At 34.8% G+C, this 19,419-nt stretch overlaps 1 protein-coding gene across 4 annotated transcripts in view; it reads right to left on the minus strand.

Annotated features, from left to right (window-relative positions):
• Nucleotides 1-19,419, minus strand: part of ADGRL3 (adhesion G protein-coupled receptor L3) — an 888,015-nt gene that overhangs the window by 96,682 nt on the left and 771,914 nt on the right. For all 4 annotated transcript variants that reach the window (XM_033214560.1, XM_033214561.1, XM_033214562.1 and 1 more), the window contains 2 exons: nucleotides 5,520-5,729; nucleotides 1,754-1,974 (listed from right to left, as the gene is read on the minus strand). In XM_033214560.1, the coding sequence (XP_033070451.1) occupies nucleotides 1,754-1,974; nucleotides 5,520-5,729 (431 nt within the window). The remainder of the gene's footprint in view (nucleotides 1-1,753; nucleotides 1,975-5,519; nucleotides 5,730-19,419) is intronic.

Genomic DNA, 19,419 nt, shown 5'->3' on the forward strand with positions numbered 1-19,419 from the left:
CTTCAAAATGTACCTTGCCTGTCCTTTTCTTCACACTCACCTCAAAAAAGTGAGGTCATTTTACAGTTTCAAAAAAAAAAAAAAAAATTCCTAGTTGATTTGAAATAACCTGACTTGGTTTATCTCACATCTGCTACCAACTAACTCTATAACCACAGGCAACGCAATTAATTAATCTAGTATTTCATTTTCTCACCTGTAAAATTCGTGCCATGGACTTTGCAAATTCTAAGACCACTTTTATTAATAAATCAAGAGTTTCCTAATCTTGTGTTTAGTCTTGTGTCATTCTAACCCCCAAGACTTTTCGCTTTCATTTGGCCCATATGTACCATAAGGAATTTTCTCTCTACGAATCTCCTCCTATTAATTTGATTCTTCTAACCCTAGATATGCTTAAGACTTCATATTTAAAATCTTCCTTCATGATTATCACATAAGTTAATATTTTCACTATTTTTCAATCAACTTACTTCCAGGTGTAAATAACACTATTACTACTGACTTATCTCTTCACACCTCCCAATTTGACTTCTGCTTCCAGTACTTTGCAAAAATGGCTGTTGCACTACTTGGGAGGCTGAGGCAGGTGGATCACTTGAGCCCAGAAGTTCCAGCAGCCCAGGCAACATAGAGACCCTGCCTCTTAAAAAAAAAAAAAAAAAAGACTTGTTTTAGAGGTCAAATTTTTTGTTTGTTTGTTTTTGTTTTTTACTTAAGTTAATTTTGACATAAAACACCACTGATGGTGGTTTTTTGTTTTAGTTTTGTTTTGCTTCTTAGAGATGAGTTCTCACGCTGTCATGCAGGCTGGAGTAAGGTGGCATGGTCACAGTTCTCTGTAATCTCAAAGGCTGGGCTCAGGCGATTCCCCTGCCTCAGCATCCTAAGTAGCCTTATAGACATGCACCACTGTGTCTGGTCACTAATGGTGTTTTGAAACACCATCTTGAGACTTTCTTCTCCCTTGCCTTGAATCTGAACCTCATGGCTTTACTTTTTTGGGGCTTTCTAAGCCTCTGCTTACCTCTTCTTTTTCTCTACTTGTATTTTTTCTCCTGAGGCTATGTTCTAAATATGATTATTCATCAGAGGTCTATCTTGGTTTACTTTCTAATCTTCTCATAAAACTTTGATTTACTCTAGAGATCTCAACTGTTATGTGCATGTAGGTTATAAACATATTTTTCTCTGAACTCCATGTTAATATGCTTCACATCTTGATAGGTATGTCTTACCAATTTAAAGCTATGTTGAAAGCAAAATTCATCACTCTACCTCAACGTCTACCCAGGAAAAAAGGGGAAAAACACGGGCTGTCCCTGCTCCTATACTCTTTCTGTTGATGACATAAAAGGCTTTCCAGTGACTTGAACTGACTGTCAGGAAGAAGAGAAGCCAGCAAGGTCAGGGACTGCACCATCCTATACTAGCAAACAGCTCTTCATACAGCTAGTTCTTCCTTTGATTAATGTCTTAATGTTCTGAAGAAAAATAAAATTATGATCTCTTCGTAATTACACAAGGTTATGATGTGGATGTGGAAAAATTATACTGTTTTAAAACAGCATCATGGTAAGTCTCTTTTTCTTTTTACATCATAACCAAAGTATAACCATGGATTGAATTATACACATTTGCTGCTCAGTTTCTTCATTTATTGCTGTGAGGTAATATAAAGACCTTAGCTTCCAAGAAAATCCAACACTTTTATTTCACCTAGATTTAAAGAGAAAGAAAACAATAAACTCACACTTTATCTGTTCCATAACTTCTGTAGTCTACTGCAGCTGACACAGCCACAATGAGTGCAGGCATCCCATAGCCGACCAGATAAAAGTATTTCCTGCGTGAATGTTCACTCTCAAAAACCTCCACCAGCATGATATAAAGCTGCACGCCCTCCAGGAACATCCAGGTGAAGGCAGCCAAGAAGAAGAAATGTAAGAGGGCAGCGAAAACAGCACAGGCAATCTAGGAAAAGGAACAAACGATTTAGTCAAATCACTATCACATGGGATACTGGTGAACTGCCATAAAACCAAATTAAATATTTACCGAAACTGCATTACAATAGGTCTTTAAAATAATCATCTAGGGAAGATTCTTAAAACACAGATATTAAAACTAACATACTTAAATATAATCTATCTTTGAAAACTGCCTTTAACATTAATAATGGCTTATGGATGACAGCATATCATCAGAATAAAAAAAATACTTAGAAAAAATTCTAATAAGAGTCTATGAATAATTATTCCTGAAAGATGTGCAAAAATATTTCAAAATAGATTTTAAGAATTTTTTCTCTTGGCCATAATCATGAGTTAGAGTTAGAGTTAGAACATACTAACCGAGTAAGTTCTTCAATAGTCAATGAAAGAGAAACATTAAAACTAAGGGGAAAATTAAAAAGTGTAGTTAATTGCAGTCTTTTCATGATGAGATTATTACTGTTTGTTTGTTTCATGATGAAATTAATTATTAATAATTGTTTATTTCTCCCTGCCTGGTATCAAAAAGAACTTAAGGTGGTGTTAGAAAATTCATGGTGAACATGAATAAAAATGGATCTACTTAAATGTTCCCAAACTGCTTTCTTTCTTTGATTTTTTTGTTATTGTACTAAATATTGGTTTAGACAAGTTTGGTCAAAAAAGGCAGCCAGTTCTTATTTTTGTATATTTTCTAAAGTACTACAATTTTCAGCTGACCAGCTATCAATTTCTTATCCTTATGTCAGTTCCTGAATTCTCATTTCTTTGAGTTCTTGTTCCTTATAGGAAGCCCTGATTAAAATCTATAACTGCTACTAGAAAAGGGCATCAAACTTACAGAAGTTATCAGAGTAATAGAAATTCATTGGTGAGTATAATCTCTATGAAATGAGACAAAAGGTCAGGTCAAATTTGGGGTTACAAAGATGACAATGAAGGAGAGAACAGGAAGTCTTACATCTGAGGAGCTAGAAAGAAAGCTGGTCCTAAACACTACGTGGAGTGCAGAAAAGGACACCTCGCTAGCAAGGAGAGTAAAGACAAGTTTTGCTGAGCTGCACTCTACCCATGTTTTTCATATCAATCATTGTTCTCTATATTACTTGTTAGAAATGAGTTTTGTGTAGTCTGCAATATTTGGCGAAGTTTTTCATACCATATGTAACATCAGGAAACAAAAATAAGAATAAGGTTTCTAAATGAAAAGAAATCACACAGCATTTGAATTGCAAGCTAACAAGAGAATAAAATGATATATTCTTGGAAAATAACACAATTTTCCATTTCTTGCTTTTTTGAGTTGGAACTTCAACTATTAATTTTTGTTATCATAAGGCTTTACTTTTTTGGGGAAAGAAATGGGTACTTTGATTGCTTATTCATAGGTATGCATTTATGGGGAAAGCTGTCACATTAGTATATGATACCCAATTAAAAATATAATCACCATAATTGTACCCTTTGCAGTCATTAATCATGAATGTGTAATCACAAACATGAATCCAACTGCATTTTTATTGTAAAGTACTCCATACATATGGACACATACCAGAAAACAGCATTAAGTAAGCGAATTATTTATTATGCTCAAAAGTCTTCTACAAAATGAAACTTTTCTGCTCATTTGCAGTTTTACTCATGATTACAAACTGGTATCATGTGCATAAATTTTAAGTAAACTGAAACTGGCTCCAAAAATTATAAGTGGGCATAAAGTCTGTGTAATATTAAGATACTGTCTATTATTTACATTTTCTGTTTGGTTTTACCAAGGCTAGTGCTGTTCCTTTATTTTCCTTTTCTTTCCCTTTTTCTCTTCCTCCTTTCCTTGATACAACTAAATGTAGGGTGCAATAACGTGCAAGGTTAGCACTTAAAGACATGACCAGAACTCATCCAAATATGAAGTGCCAAACAAAAATTGGGAAGAGTTTACATATACTAAAAATGATTTGCAGGTTGTACTATTTTCCAAAATACATCAATTAGAAAAACCTATTTTAGACCTGCAGATTTTCATATAATACTGGCTATTTTTAAGGCATGTTACAAACTTTAAAACATTAATCTATTAATTGGAAAAAAAGATATTCTTTCATTTTCTAAATAATTTTACCAAAGTTTCCTCAATATTGAGCCCTGTGGTTAAAACAAAAGAAAAAAAATGACAATATGTAGTTCCTTAGAAAGACAAGTTTATGAAATAATTTCTGAAGAAATGTACATCTCCTGCATTGCTAATGGGAACACAAAATGGTACAGCCACTTTGGAAGACAATTTGTCAGTTTCTTTAAAGCTAAATATACTCTTACCATGTGATCCACAAATTGTGCTCCCTGGTTTCACCCAAAGTAGTTAAAAACATGTCCACACAAAAACCTGCATACAAATGTTTATAGCAGCTTTCTTCATATTTGACAAAAGCATAACTGACATCTTGGAAGTAGTATCTCATCAGACAATAAGATACTATTTAGCACTAAAAAGAAATAAGCTATCAAGTCACAAAAATGCATGGAGGAAATTCAAATATATATGACAATTTGAGAGACGCCAAGTCCAGGCATGGTGCTTCACATCTGTAATCCCAGCACTTTGGGAGGCTGAGACAGGTGGATTGATTGAGTCCAGGATTTTGAGATCAGCTTGAACAATATGGCCAAACCCTGTCTATTAGAAATACAAAAAATTAGCTGGGCATGGTGGCAAATGCCTGCAGTCCCAGCTACTCCAGAGGCTGTGGTGGGAGGATCGCTTGAGTCTGGGAGGTGGAGATTGCAGTGAGCCAGGATCATGCCACTGCACTCCTGCTTGAGTGACAGAGTGAGACTTTGTGTCAAAAAAGAAAAGAAAGAAAAATCAAAGAAAGAAAGAAAGAAAGAAAAGAAGGAAAGAAAGAGAGAGACCAATCTGAAAAAGCTACATACTAAATGATTCCAATCATATGACATTCTGAAAAGTCAAAACCATGGAGATAGTAAAACAGAAAAATAGTGCTTACCAGAGATTAGTGGGAAAGGAGAGATTAAACAGAGGAAGCACAGAGGATTTTCAAGGCAGTGAAAAAAACTCAGACCCAGAGAATGTACAATACCTAGAGTGAAACCTAAGGTAAACTATGAAATTTGGATGATAATGATGTGTTGATGTAGGTTCCTCTGTTGTCACAAGTGTACCTCTCTGGTGGGGGATGTTAATAATGAAGGACACTATGCATGTGTAGGAGCAGGGAATAGATGGGAAATGTCTGTAGCTTCTGCTCAATTTTGCTGTAAAGCAGTAACTGCTCTAAAAAACGAAAGTCTATTTAAAAATGAAATATACACCTTATTCATAAAGGTTGCTGCTTATTTATGATGATGGGATATGAAAAATGGAAAACTGAGTAAGGCCTGAAAATTAGTATCTATTTTAGATGACTAGAAGAAATGATACTTTCAAACTAAGTGGTTTTAATATTGGCAGTACAGAAAAGCTGGAAGCGGAAAAATTCTTCACTGGTATCAATGTAGGTTGCTTACTGGTTGGTCAGTTCGGTTGATCCCAATCAGGAAGAGCAGTTCTGCTACAAAGAGACTGATGCAAAGGTTCTTGTGGATGGTGTTACGGTCACTCTGGAGCCCGCGGAAAAAGCAAAATGTGAAGATGCAAATCAGGAGACAAACAAGCGACAGCAAAATTCCAACCCACGTGATCACATCCAGAAGGAGGTCATGGACCGCATCACTGTGCTGGAAACACAACAAAAAAGCCATAAGTTGTGCTTATGCATAACCAATTACAAAGTTTTATAAGGGCCTGGATTCAGAAAGCATGATAGTAATAATGCTCAAAATACCCTCTATGCCCACAATGAATAAAGTAACTTAATGATTTGGGTTTTCTCTTCCACAGATAGAGCATTTTATCTTTTCTGTGAGGTGTAAATCAGTTTGATATTCAGAGATGCCAATAGTGTTTGCTTCTTTCTCAGCTACAAACATTTTCAGAATATAAGTAGTTAAAGCAGACCAACTTAATTCTGGCCAAATATTTCAAGGTAAAACATTTTATTTTTTAAATTTGTATCACTTTTTTAGACTAATTTTCAGACCATCTCCACTAGGGAACACTATTTAAAATTTCAAGCTTTATACTTGGGGAAGTTGTATCTCAACTAATTTTTGAATCATCTAAGGAGTTTTAAAATTAAAAATGCAATTCCTTTGTCCTATAAATCTTGTATCATAATTTCCAAGGTTGTGTTATATAAGTATGTATTTTCATAAAGATCCCCAGTGAATTCTGATGAATAGCCACACATGTGTACCATTTATTTTTGGGAAGATCTAAAAGAATGAGGATATTCATTGGATTTATATTCACATTGAATGGATTAGAGACATCAGCAAGTTTGATCTTTGAAGATTTTGCATGAATAGAGCCTGTTATACATTGACAGAAAATAAATATTCAGAATTGCTATACTAAAGTGGCATATAGCAGACGATAGAGCTAAGAAACAAGAAAAAGTTCGTGAACTGTACTGAAACATCATGTTTTGGTTCTGTTAAAATAGTAGGGGAAGCTCTGTGTCTGCCATGTTCCTTGGTTGTCAATTACTTCATTTCTGTCCTTGTTTTAAGATTCAGAACTCTTATTTCCACCTTGAGATATTTTGTCCCTACCCTAAAAAAAACTTCTGTGAAGCTTTAGAATTTATAGAGGCCCAACAAATAAGTATATCAAGATGTTGGAGAAAAGTTGAGAAATTGTCTATGACTGTCAATTCTTTTCCTTCAAGGTTTTTTGAAGAGACCTAAATACCTAACTTCTATCAGTAGAAGAATGGATAAATGATTGGGTAAAAGGTTAATTTGTACAATGATATTTTAAAGAGTAGTAGAAAATCAGTGTACTATATTTAAAGTCACAAACATGGATAATACACACAAATCTAATATTTTTTTTTTAAAAAAAGCAAGATCTATACACTATGACAGCATTTTTGTAAAATTTTAAAAGATGAAAATCAGGCCGGGCATAGTGGCTCATGCCTGTAATCTCAGCACTTTGGGAGGCCAAGGCGGGTGGATCATGAGGTCAGGAGATCAAGACCATCCGGGCTAACATGGTGAAACCCCATCTCTACTAAAAACACAAAAAATTGACCGAGCGTGGTGGCGGGCGCCTGTAGTACCAGCTACTCAGGAGGCTGAGGCAGGAGAATAGGGTGAACCCAGGAGGCAGAGCTTGCAGTGAGCCAATATCGTGCCACTGCACTCCAGCCTGGGTGACAGAGTGAGACTCTGTCTCAAAATAAAAAAAAAAAAAAAAAAAGAAAAATCAATGGCATTGACTTTTATGAATATATGTAAAATTGGTAAAAGTATAAAAATTACATGGAAAAATTTTGACAACAAAGAGTTGTCTTTCTAAGTGATGCCTTTTTGAGCTATATCGATCATACACATTGACTTTTGTTTTAGGATGGAAGTCGCCACATTTAGTTGGCTTCCACACTAAGCCCAATTTTAATCTATATAAATATTCAGGTTTTTCAAATACTGTATGTTCTCACGTATAATCAGGAGCTAAACACTGAGTATTCATGGACATAAAGATGGCCACAATAGAAACGTGGAGCTACCAGAGGTGGGAGGTAGGGAGGGGGGCGATGGTAGAAAACCTATTGGGCACTATGCTCACTCAATACCTGGGTAATGGGATCATTCATACCCCAAACTTTAGCATCACAGAATACACTTATGTAACAAACCTGCCCATGTACCCGATGAATCTAAAATAAATGTTGAAAAAAATGGATTTTAAATGAGGACATTTGAAAAACATATATCCAGATTTTCTTCTTCTTTTTTTTAACTTCATCCTTTCAAAGATTTTTCTGGATGTGGAAATTCTTAGAAGTGAGCCACCATGCTGTAATCTGAATCACAGCACTCCTCATACTGCCAGATATGACTTCACAGTTGTTATTTGATAAAGACCCCCACTAGAATACTGTCAATGAAACAGTTTTGAAATATTCCTGCATACCTCTTGATATATTTCTCAGAAGGAGCTCAGGTCATGAAAGAAAACCACATGAAATTTTGCTTTAACAGCTTTGTTCTCTGGGGGATACTACCAAAGCAGTGTTGGGTCTGCGGTAGCTTAAATTACTTTTAGTGTTTGAGAATGGAGAGTGGTTAGTGCTACCTGGTTCCCTGAATAGACAGCTATTTGCTTTCTTCTTTGACTCAAACGAAAGATGCTGTGATTTGAGAATCAAATACCAACGTTTAGCACAGTAGTCTTTCATAATGGAAAAATGGCAGGCATAACACCATCTCAAATGTATCCTAAAAGACCTAAAACACCCTTTTGAAAAAAAAAGAAAAAAAAAAAAAAGAAGAACAAGAACAAGCAAAAATGATAAGAAACCAAAGAACTCCCACTTTTATCTGGGTAGATGCATTATTAAAAATGTACTTATTTTACTCAGTGCCTTAGTATGCTCTTCAAAAACCCCATGCAGAGTTACTAAGAGAAGAATATCAGATCTTGAAATGTCAGTAGCAAAAATCTGTAGCACTCAAATATAGAACAAGCAAGTCTAGTAAATAAGTCACCTTTTAGTTATGACTGTTTAGCCAGGAAAACATCAACACCAACCACCTATAGTCCATGATACTGGGAGGGCAGCACTCATCAAAGAAAACTCAATACTTGAATTTTACCAGTAACATGAACAGGAAAGAACAATGGTGTATTAGTCCATTCTCACGCTGCTGATAAAGACATACACAAGACTGGGTTTATAAAGAAAAGAGGTTTAATGGACTCACAGTTCCACTTGTAGGCCTCACAATCATGGCAGAAGGTGAAGGGGGAGCAAGACAGGTCTTATAAGGCAGCAGGCAAGAGGAAGTTTGTGCAGGGGAATTCCCATTTATAAAACCATCAGATCTCATCAGACTTAATCACTACCATGAGAAGAGTATGGGGGAACTACCCTCATTATTCAATTATCTCCCCCTGGCCCCACCCTTGACACATTGGGATTATTGCAATTCAAGGTGGTATTTGGGTTGGGACACAGTCAAACCATATCAAGTGGACACTGAATGTAAATAACAGATGTAAATATGAAAAGCCTTGTTTATAATTAATAGTCTGCCATAATAGAACTTCTAGGAAGGAAGTCCATGCATGGAAAAAAGCAAACTCCTTTCAAGAGGACGACCCCTTGAATTAAACTCCTAGGTATAGTTGTATCAATGTGATAATGGCACAAGGATTCCTTTCTGAGATTGCATGTTTGTGAACACTACATAACTCAATCACCTATAAGACAAACTATATGCCATTATGTACCTTGAGAGCAGGCATTATATTAATTTTATTAATATTACATCCTAGCACCTAGTACTGTGCTTAACATTAAAGCAATCTATAAAAATATTTGATTTTGAATAATTATATTCCCACTTCTATTAGGCTAAATGCCTTAGAGCTGAACCCTCTCATATCAGTACAGCTTTAGCACCCATTTAATCTCCACTTGGATATTTAATAAGATATCAAATATTTTATGTCCAAAACAGCTCCTGATCTTATCCTATTCTACCCTCCTGCCTCCAATCTGCTCTTCCTTCTGTTTTCCTCATTTTAGCAAATAGCAACTTCATTCTTGAAAATGTTCTGGTCAAAAACTCAGGAATTATATTGACTCCTTTATTTCCTTCACACACTACACTTAATCCAACAGGAAATCTTATAGGTCTTACCCACTAAGTCTGCCAGGTTCTTATCTCAACTGCACCAACTTGATTGGAGCCATCTGATTTCTTATGAAGAGCCTCTTAACTGATTCTTAACTGATCTCCCTACTTTGGCCCTAATCCCACTTCTCTCTATATTAGCAGAGCAGAGGTTCTTTTTATATATAAGTCACACAATATCGCTCCTCTAATCAAAGCCTCCAATGGCTCCCACTCAATGAAAATAAAACTGAGTCTTTGCAAAAGCCTTACATAGCCCTAAGAACTGCACCCCTGTGACATCATTTCCTATTCTTCCCTTCCTTCACTTCATTCCACTTCCATTGGCCTGTTCTGTTCTTTGAATGGGTGAGAGATATTCCAGTCCCATGGCCTTTGCATCTGATGCTCCTTTGGCCTGGAATACTCTTCCAAAAGATATCTGCATGGCTTACTTGCCACCCTCCTTTTACTATTTATTCAAATGTCACCTTCCCACAGAGGGTTTTTTCTGAGTCTTCCTATCTAAAATTACAGACCCGTTTTCCGTATTCTGACTCTATTGCTTTTCTTGTATTATTTTCACCTTACTCCTTATCACTTATGTAAATTATATATTTTAATAATTGTTTCTACTTATTTTCTGTGCCCTTCCCAACCAGAAAGAAAGCTCATAGAGAATAAGTTGTTTCATCTTTTCTGATTACCACTCCTCCAGGTCCTGGAGAAATAGGTAGTATACAGTAGCTGCACAATTAATGTATTGATTGAATAAATGACCTCTCTTGAATCATCCCTCTCTTTTACAACGGATTTTTATTCAAACTACAAGTTGTATCATGCTGCCCACTAAACAGTCCTTGGGACTCTTCCTCCTAAATCAGCAGCTCTAAAATGTTGAGTAAAAGATAAAGAAAATTAGAGCTAGAAAATAAGAAGGCTGTTACATCATAATACCTTAAGATATCCTATAATGTGAAGGTGTCAAACAATTATAAAAATGAAGACAAAAGTACAGATGTAAATAAGAAGTATCTTGAGTAATTCTTGGAGTCTAAAGCCTTGAATTTAATCTTGTCACTTCAATTTAGTCATTGTTACTTTTAACAAAGTACTTAATCTGTTTGAGTATCAGAAGCCTTATCCACATAGCAGTAAAATAACTGAGGCTTCAGGATACTGTGGTAAGTAATTCACATAATATATGTGAAAGTAAGAAAGCGAGTATTTCTTTCCTTTTTTAAATCTGAATGTATTCTGAATTTTTTCATGTTCAATAGCAATTTTCATTTAAATAATAAAAAGCCTATATAAATGATATAGGGAGAATCAGAAAAATAATAACTATAACAATAATAAATGTTAATGTTATTTTAACTAAGAACACCAAAAAATATTCCAATCAAGTATGAGTTAACTAATTTCACTTTATAACATTTCCAACTTAGTTATTATTAATATTTGTGGTACTTATAAATTAAGACTATAAAAATGCCTATAGCAGCCAGGCGTGGTGGCTTATTCCTATAATCCCAGACTTTGGGAGGCCGAGGCAGGTAGATTGCTTTGAGTCCAGGAAATCAGGACTAGCCTGGGCAACATGCTGAAATTCCGTCTCTACAAAAAATATCAAAATTAGGTGGGTAGGGTGGAGGGTGCCTGTAGTCACAGCTACTCAGGAAGCTGAGGTGAGAGGATGGCTTGTGCCCAAGAGTTGGAGGTTGCAGTGAGCCAAGACCACACCACTGTACTCCAGCCTGGGTGATAGACCCAGATCCTATCTGGGAGAAAATAAAACAAAAAAATGCCCAAAGCAGATGAAGACAGCAGATTTTAACTTTTGAATCTGAATTACATCTTGATTACTGTACAATTGCACTTATGACTTTTAAATGATAAAACAAGAAAAACACTAATTCATCTGTATACTTTTCCTTAGGTTAGAACAAAAAGACAAATAAAGTAGCAAACAAAGAATGACACTAAAAAATTTTGTCAGGGTCTGCACCACAGACCAGTGTAATTTTTGCAAGGAACTCTTGGAAAACTCATTAAAAAATAACAATAAACAAAAATATCAAAGACTTCAAGGAAATTAGCTTCTTAAGGGAAGATAAGGAGATGTGAGAGAAAAATCAGAGGAGAATGACAGAATTATTCCTCAGAAGATAGTTTCAGAAAATTCAATGAATCTATCATCTCTAGACAGAAATTTTTATATAAACAATAATTGTTTTTCAGGCTTTCTATGAAGTTTCTATTCATATTCAAAAGGCCAAACATTTTGTAAAACTTACATGAAGCTTCTGATTTTCCTTTTATTTTTGTCTTACCTAATCTGCTTTGTCTTTGTCACTGAGCACTCACATACCTCGAAAGGAGAGTGATGGGAAGAATGGACGGCTTACACAATGATTGTCACTTGTGAGAGTGACTCTGTCCATGTAAAACCCTCCAATATACCATGAGGTACATTTAATGATACTAAGACCAAATTTCTGGAACAGAAAAATGTGACTTTTGCCTTATGATTTAAAAAATAATAATAATCTGAGTACACAAAGACTTTATGTGAAACTGTTGATATTTCTAACTTTATTGTCAAAAAAGCAAGTCAGCAAATGAGATAGACAGATCTTAAAATAGTTTTCATTTTTAACTATGTAAGTGTTTCCAGATGGGATACAAACTATACAAATTAATTGTGAATGCTTCTGGAGAGTTTTTTTTTCCTTCTTTTTTGAAAAAAATAATTCTAGAGAGTTGCATTTTTTAGACTGCTTGAACAATCACCCTGTAATAATTATCAACTGCTTGCCAATAATTATCAAGAACCTGTTCTACTTTTTGCATAATAATGCATTATTTTAATGTTGAGCTAGATTTGGTAAAGCAGAATAATATGAGTTTAAAATTACCTCTTCAACATATCGTGTTCTGAAATATTTGTAATATAGCTGAGTTTCTTTTTTTAATGAAAATGTAGGAGTGTTCACCTTACCACTAATATATCCATAAGCATAAAACATTGATTTGAATCATAAATTAAACCGAAGCCAGCAGGATTCCAAAAAGCCTATTTTCAGATAAATGTGGCATGAACTCTGTGAAAAAAATTCCTGGCATTGATCTAACTGTTAAGAACCAGGTCATCAGACACAGAGGTCACCTCACAAGCTCTTGGGAAAGTGAAGGGATTAATGTTCTGAAGAAATTAGGATTTCCTTTGCAGAACATACCATAGTTGGGTAACCCAGTAACAAGGACAATATGATTATATTTCTTACTTCTTTTTAGGTCAATTAACTGAAACAACCTACCAACGATATTCAAGTCTGTATCAAATTGAAAACCAATCTAAGTATTTTCATGCTTTAATTGGTAAAAGAGAAACACTAGCAAGTGTGTGCTCTTAAGAGCATACAACATTCATATACAATTGTCCTTTGGATTCAATGGAACTTCTTTAGCAAAATTTTTGGCTTCAGAAGCATACTTATTATGATTAGCACACTCTAAGTTATTGGTGATCTTGCTTTGAATTAAAAAAAAAAAAAAAGCCAAACAAACAAACAAACAAAAAAACAACATTTGGTGTACCAGATTTGCAACTACCATAACAAATGAAAGAAAACAGCAGGAATTGTTAAAGGAAATGGAATGATCAATCAATAGAAAGAAAATAATTTAAGAGTGTCTGGGATGGGGATGAAGGTAGGAAATGAAGCTAGGCAGATGGAAAAATTTTATCCTTAGCATTTCTGAGTTAAATAAAGTGGCTGATAATGATAGCAGTAATAACTAACACATAATTTTCAAAATGTCTGATTCTATTAGAAGAGTTTATTTATTTTCTTAAGGTACTCATTTTAATTCTATACAACACTGTGATGTGATACTATTATCATCTCCAACTTACAGATGAAGAAACTGAAGCAAAGAGTATACAGAATTTATCAACAATCATTCTACTAGTATGCGGGAGAGACAGAATTAATGATAGGGCAACCAACTGCCCAGGTTTGCTCAGTACTGTCTTGGTTTTAGCAGTAAATTTTTGTTTTCTGGGAAAGCCTTCTCCAAGACATAAAAAGCCTCAGATTTCAGAGATGGATGCAGAACGTTGAAAGAAATCTACAAAATCCACAGGACCACCTAGAAAATGGAGGCTGAATGCCACAGTATTTTTAGTGTCGAATGGATTGAACCATCAATTACTCATTTTTCTTAATGGCGCCTGCAAGTTTTCTCCTGACTACTGAAGCTGGTAATCAAGATTTGTGATCCCAATACCAGTTCATCCATTGTTGCATTACTCTAGATGATGTGATTGAGTATTTAACCCACATGCATTGTGATCCTGAGCTCCTCTTTGATTTTGCCTGTGAATTAACTGTAGTGATTTGTATCAAGATTGTGCTACTTTAGTTTTTATATTGTGAATATCGTGACCATATTTTCTTACAGTTCAGTGATGAAAATGAGTATGACTATAATACCAAAGCTAGCATGACAATACTGACAAAAAAAATCTAAACAACTGTGTTACTTTAAAAATAACATAGAAGGATGCATGGATCTAGAATAGGGAGAAAATCAAAACAGAGTAGTGTACAATAAACAGAAATAAATTTGAGACTAGACAGAAGGTGATGTGAATACACCTGTGGAGCCTAGATCTCACAAGACTAGGATGAGGCAGGCAAGTTTTTGTAAGTCAATCAAAACCATTTTTTATCTCCTCCCAACCCCCCCAAAAAATCAATGCTGTTTTGAAAATGGAATAAGAATAAACATGCATTATCATTTTGTTCTCTTGATTGCTCAACACACCTGAGTACAGTTACTTTTTTTCTGATTCAAATGTTGCAACTAAAAACGTTCCTGAGGGTAAACAAAAGAGGAAATTTTGAGGACCAATATGTTGACCCCTTAGAGTGTAGAGTTGATTTTGTCAGATCTTATTAATGATCATGGTGCTACAAAATATCAAATGATACGTTGAATCATGCTAGCAAAACCATGCTCCCTCTAGCTCTTGGAATTTTGAATTCTAAAATGAAGTTTCAAATCATCTCCTTGATTTCTGTGAATATTTTAATGAAATTTCAGATGACATAAAAGATGTTGCATCTTGTCCAAATTTAAAGTAGACTCTACTCATTTATCTGCATATTTGACAGACTGTGCAAATGTAAATGTTGGAAAATTCCATTCAGTCCATAAATGTCTTATAAGAGAAAATGAACAGTTCTTACCTATTAAATGTCCTGTACATCTTTATACAATATTAATAAAAAGGTATGTGGCTTGCTTAGTTACGATATTGTGGTTTTATAATGAAATTTTTTGGTCACTTTTCAGTTTCCTCAAAATGTGCAGAGCACTTAATGAGCTTTTTGACTTTCTGGAAATGTAAGAAAATATGTACTTTGAGACATATGCCGACAAGATGCCCATCACTGTGGCTGGCCATAAAAATATGTTAAAATATTGGCTTCTATAAAATTATATTTTCAAAGCATGGAACAAAAAGAATGTATCTCTTTGATTTTTAAATACATGATAGATGAGAACAAAGAAAAAGATTACCATGAGACAGAAATGTAAATGATGTTTCTCTAAAACTGTTTAATGATCTCTAAAGAAGATGTAAGAAACCTAGAAAAAGATGAACTGACTCTACTTGAGTTGTTTGAAGTTCTGTGTAGTTTAGGACAAAAAGCCATAAAGGGAAAAAAGGACTCATTTTTAGGATTTAAGACTGTTTTCAAAAAATGTCACCGGAAAAGGGCAAGTTAAACAGGAATTTCTCACTTATTTACTAAAGCTGTAACTTGTTTAGAATCTGCTCTGGTTTGAATATGGCCCCCAAAGTTCTTAAGTTGGAAACTTAATCCTCAATGCAACTGTGTTCAGAGGTAGGAATTTTAAGAGATGAATAGTTTATGAGGGCTCTGCTCTAATGACTGTATTAATATTGTTATAATGGGAGTGGGCGAGTTCGGCCTTCTCTTTCTCTCTTGCCCTGTGTAGCATCCCTGTTCTCTTGCCCTCTGCCTTCTGCTAGATTCTGGTGGCATGCTCTTGGACTTCATAGCCTCCAGAACTTTAAGAAATAGATCTCTGTTTTTTAATAAATTAACCAGTGTGTGATATTCTGTGATAGCAACACAAAGTAGACTAAAACAGCATCCAATCTCAATTTCATAACGTAAAAAACTATGTGCTTTACAACTATTAATCCTGATAGTGTTTTAATTTATGTTGAAATCCAACATACTTCTAAGTGTTTAAAACTGATGGACATTTTGGACATAGAGAACATATATGATGAATTCATAGATGCAAACGACCTGATTGAAAGGCAGCTGGTCTACCAAAACAAGCATGTAGATACAAAGTGGATGGGTATTTTTGCAGAGCTGGGAACTAATTCCTACAAGTCTGAAAAACTATTTAGTAAAGCTATGCAGTAAAATCGAAAGTATTCCATGCTCAAACCTTTTTGTTGAGAGGATATTTGGCTTGATGTTATCACATTGGACTGACACAAGAAATCAACGTAATATGGGCTTAATGAGGGCAGAACAGAACTATGACTCAAAGTAAATTCTACTTTTGACTGTATTCATTTTTACCACTATTAAAAAGAAAAGAAAGGAAAGGCAAATATAAACATGCCATAGTTATTTTATTAAATAAAGGTAATATATGTTTAATTACTACATTGTATCTACCTTTTAAAAAATTCTTATATTTACTTAAAAATGCACAATAATATAGCCTAAAAATTTAAATATCCAGTGAAGACTTAAAAAACATTAAAATAAATGTCTGAATCAGAAGACAGAAACATTAAAAAAATTAATACATTTTTTCATACTACTGGCCCTACTATGAACTAGCATTAAAGTACTACTAATTTTCATTGTTAAATAGTAATAACACATAGGTGAATAATTATTTATGGTGTACTAAGCATATTTTTGGTCTTGCAGTGCTATCTCCCTTTGGCTCTCTAAAAACTTGGTCACCCTAACTGGTAGCTAAATATTCCATGTTTTTAGCAACATCATTAACAGTGGGAAGGTCCACAAATGCTTGCTATATTTCCTTCCATGACCAAACATAGGTGGCCCCAGATTTACAGTAGTTTGACTGATGATTTGTTGACTTTACAACAGGTGTATGAGCACATAACCCCGTCACAGATTGAGGAACATCTGTATACTAAGCCCCTAGAACAGGAAACAGCAAGGTTTACATGGGTAAAAATATCTTGACTGTCCTTTGAATAAAATGATTAAACCCAGATATATTGTTAAAACAAAGTTTTCTGAGCTCATTTCTAGCTGTAAATTTTCTTATTCTCTGATAAAATGGATAACGTCTGTTTGTTTTCATTCACACACACGCACACACACACACACACACATACATACACACACACACACATACACACCCCTTTTGAAAGTACTTCTTAAAGGGGTTGGGTGATGTGGAGTGGGGTAGAGCAGCTGAAGAGTAAGGAAAAGTAATTATAGAAATACCAGACATGAGTTAACCCGATATGTATATTTTTATCACTTTATCATTCTCACAGAGTCATTACCTTTAGCTTGTATGAAAAGAGAAATTTACCACAGTGAGAAAGAAAATTTTGAATTATAGATGAACAGAATTAGAATTAAAGGAGAAGGCAATTTTTTATATCTAGATTATAAAAACCACATAATAGACACTGATAAGGCAAGAAACATTCAATAAAATTTTGGTAGATTAATTCTAAGAATATTTATTGGGTACCTATTATGTGCCAGGTACTGAACAAAACAGAATATAAGTATAAATATAAATATGTACATGTGCACATACATACACCCATGTCATTTTTATTTCACTTTCGTTTGGTTTTCTTAGCTGCAGCAATTTCAGAAAAAAAAAAAGAATATTTATTAGGCTCTGTTTTTTACATTCTCATGAATAAATGTATTGCATTTTAAGCAGAATGCGGGTCTTCCAGATATTCTAGAGACAATTATCCCACAGGCTTAGTGACAATAATGTGAGATAACATAAAACTCAAAAAATAATTAACATCTTAAAAGTTTCATGAATTGGATTTTTAAATTAGCAAGTAACTAACTATAGGAGATTTTTAAATTATATTATTTACATTGCAATGATACACAGAGTAAACTGGCAATCCCTTGAATTGTACATATCAAGATAGGCAAAATGGTTTAGTTTAGCCATATTTTTATTCAAATGCTTTTTTTCTTCCTTTTTGTGAGATGGAGTCTCGCTCTGTCCCCCAGGCTGGAGTGCAGTGGCACCATCTTGGCTCACTGCAAGCTCCGCCTCCCGGGTTCACGCCATTCTTCTGCCTCAACCTCCCAAGTAGCTGGGACTACAGGTGCCCGCCACCATGCCCGGCTAATTTTTTTTTGTATTTTTAGTAGAGACGGGGTTTCACCGTGTTAGCCAGGATGGTCTCGATCTCCTGACCTCGTGATCCACCTGCCTCGGCCTCCCAAAGTGCTGGGATTATAGGCATGAGCCACCGCGCCCGGCCTCAAATGCTTTTAAAATCTTGTTTATACAATTTGTCATTATTGTCTATCTTATAAAGCTGTATAAATAACTATTCTGGAAAACCTAGCCTAATTCTAGTAGTTTTCTAACTTTATCACTTTATTTACTAGAAATAGCCAAATGAAATAGGCCAGAAAAAGGCCAGGTAAAGTGGCTCACTCCCATAATCCTAGCACTTTGGGAGGCCAAGGCGGGCGGATTGCTTGAGCCCAGGAATTCAAGACCAGCCAGGGCAACATGGCAAATCCCCATCTCAACAAAAAATACAAAAATTAGCCGGGCGTGGTGGTGGGTGCTTGTAGTCTCAGCTATTTGGGAGGCTGAGGTGGGAGGGTCACCCAAGCCTGGGTCAAGGCTGTGGTGAACCATGATCATGCCACTGTACTCCGGCCTGAGTGAAAGAGTGAGATCCTGTCGAAAAATCTAATAAGCCAGAAAAAAAGAAAAACGATTACAGAAATGTTGCCATGTTACAGTAAAATTTTGTGATCTGGAACAAATAGAGTATAGTTAATAAACACCTCAACTAGTTCTTACCAAGGACAGTACACACAATTGAAAATATTTTTAGGATATTAGGATGGAAAGGTTTGTATGTTTCTTCTGCTTCGTTGATTGATTATGCTTAAGCATGAATAGATTGGATGATTAGAACCATTATATTTAATTTTTTTAAAATAATAATTCCTTCAGTTAAACAATGCTAAAATCATTTCACTAATGAAGAAGAAACTGAATCAATAAAAAAGATTATTTATTTTTAGTACTGATTTATGATTGTACTTAAAACTACATTGAGTGATACTGATATTGTGGGAATTCCCAATGTTCATACAACCAACATTTGAAAGAGTTGGGAAGTTACATGTAGTTATATCTTGCCACAAAGCTATTATTAGACAATTTCAAAGAGTCTGTCACTTCTAAACCCAAGGCAAAGCACTGGCCTAAACATTTCTCTTTCAGGAAAAGTTTACCTGATTAGGTGTAGATAAAATCATTATTTTTATTAGAATCTCAATCATGTGTTTGTGCCTTGAGAGTTAACTACATCCAGGATGAAGAGCTTTAAAGGCTTTGA

Source organism: Trachypithecus francoisi, unplaced genomic scaffold (genome assembly GCF_009764315.1).
Source record: "Trachypithecus francoisi isolate TF-2019V2 unplaced genomic scaffold, Tfra_2.0 Lachesis_group1, whole genome shotgun sequence".
NCBI lineage: Eukaryota > Metazoa > Chordata > Mammalia > Primates > Cercopithecidae > Trachypithecus > Trachypithecus francoisi.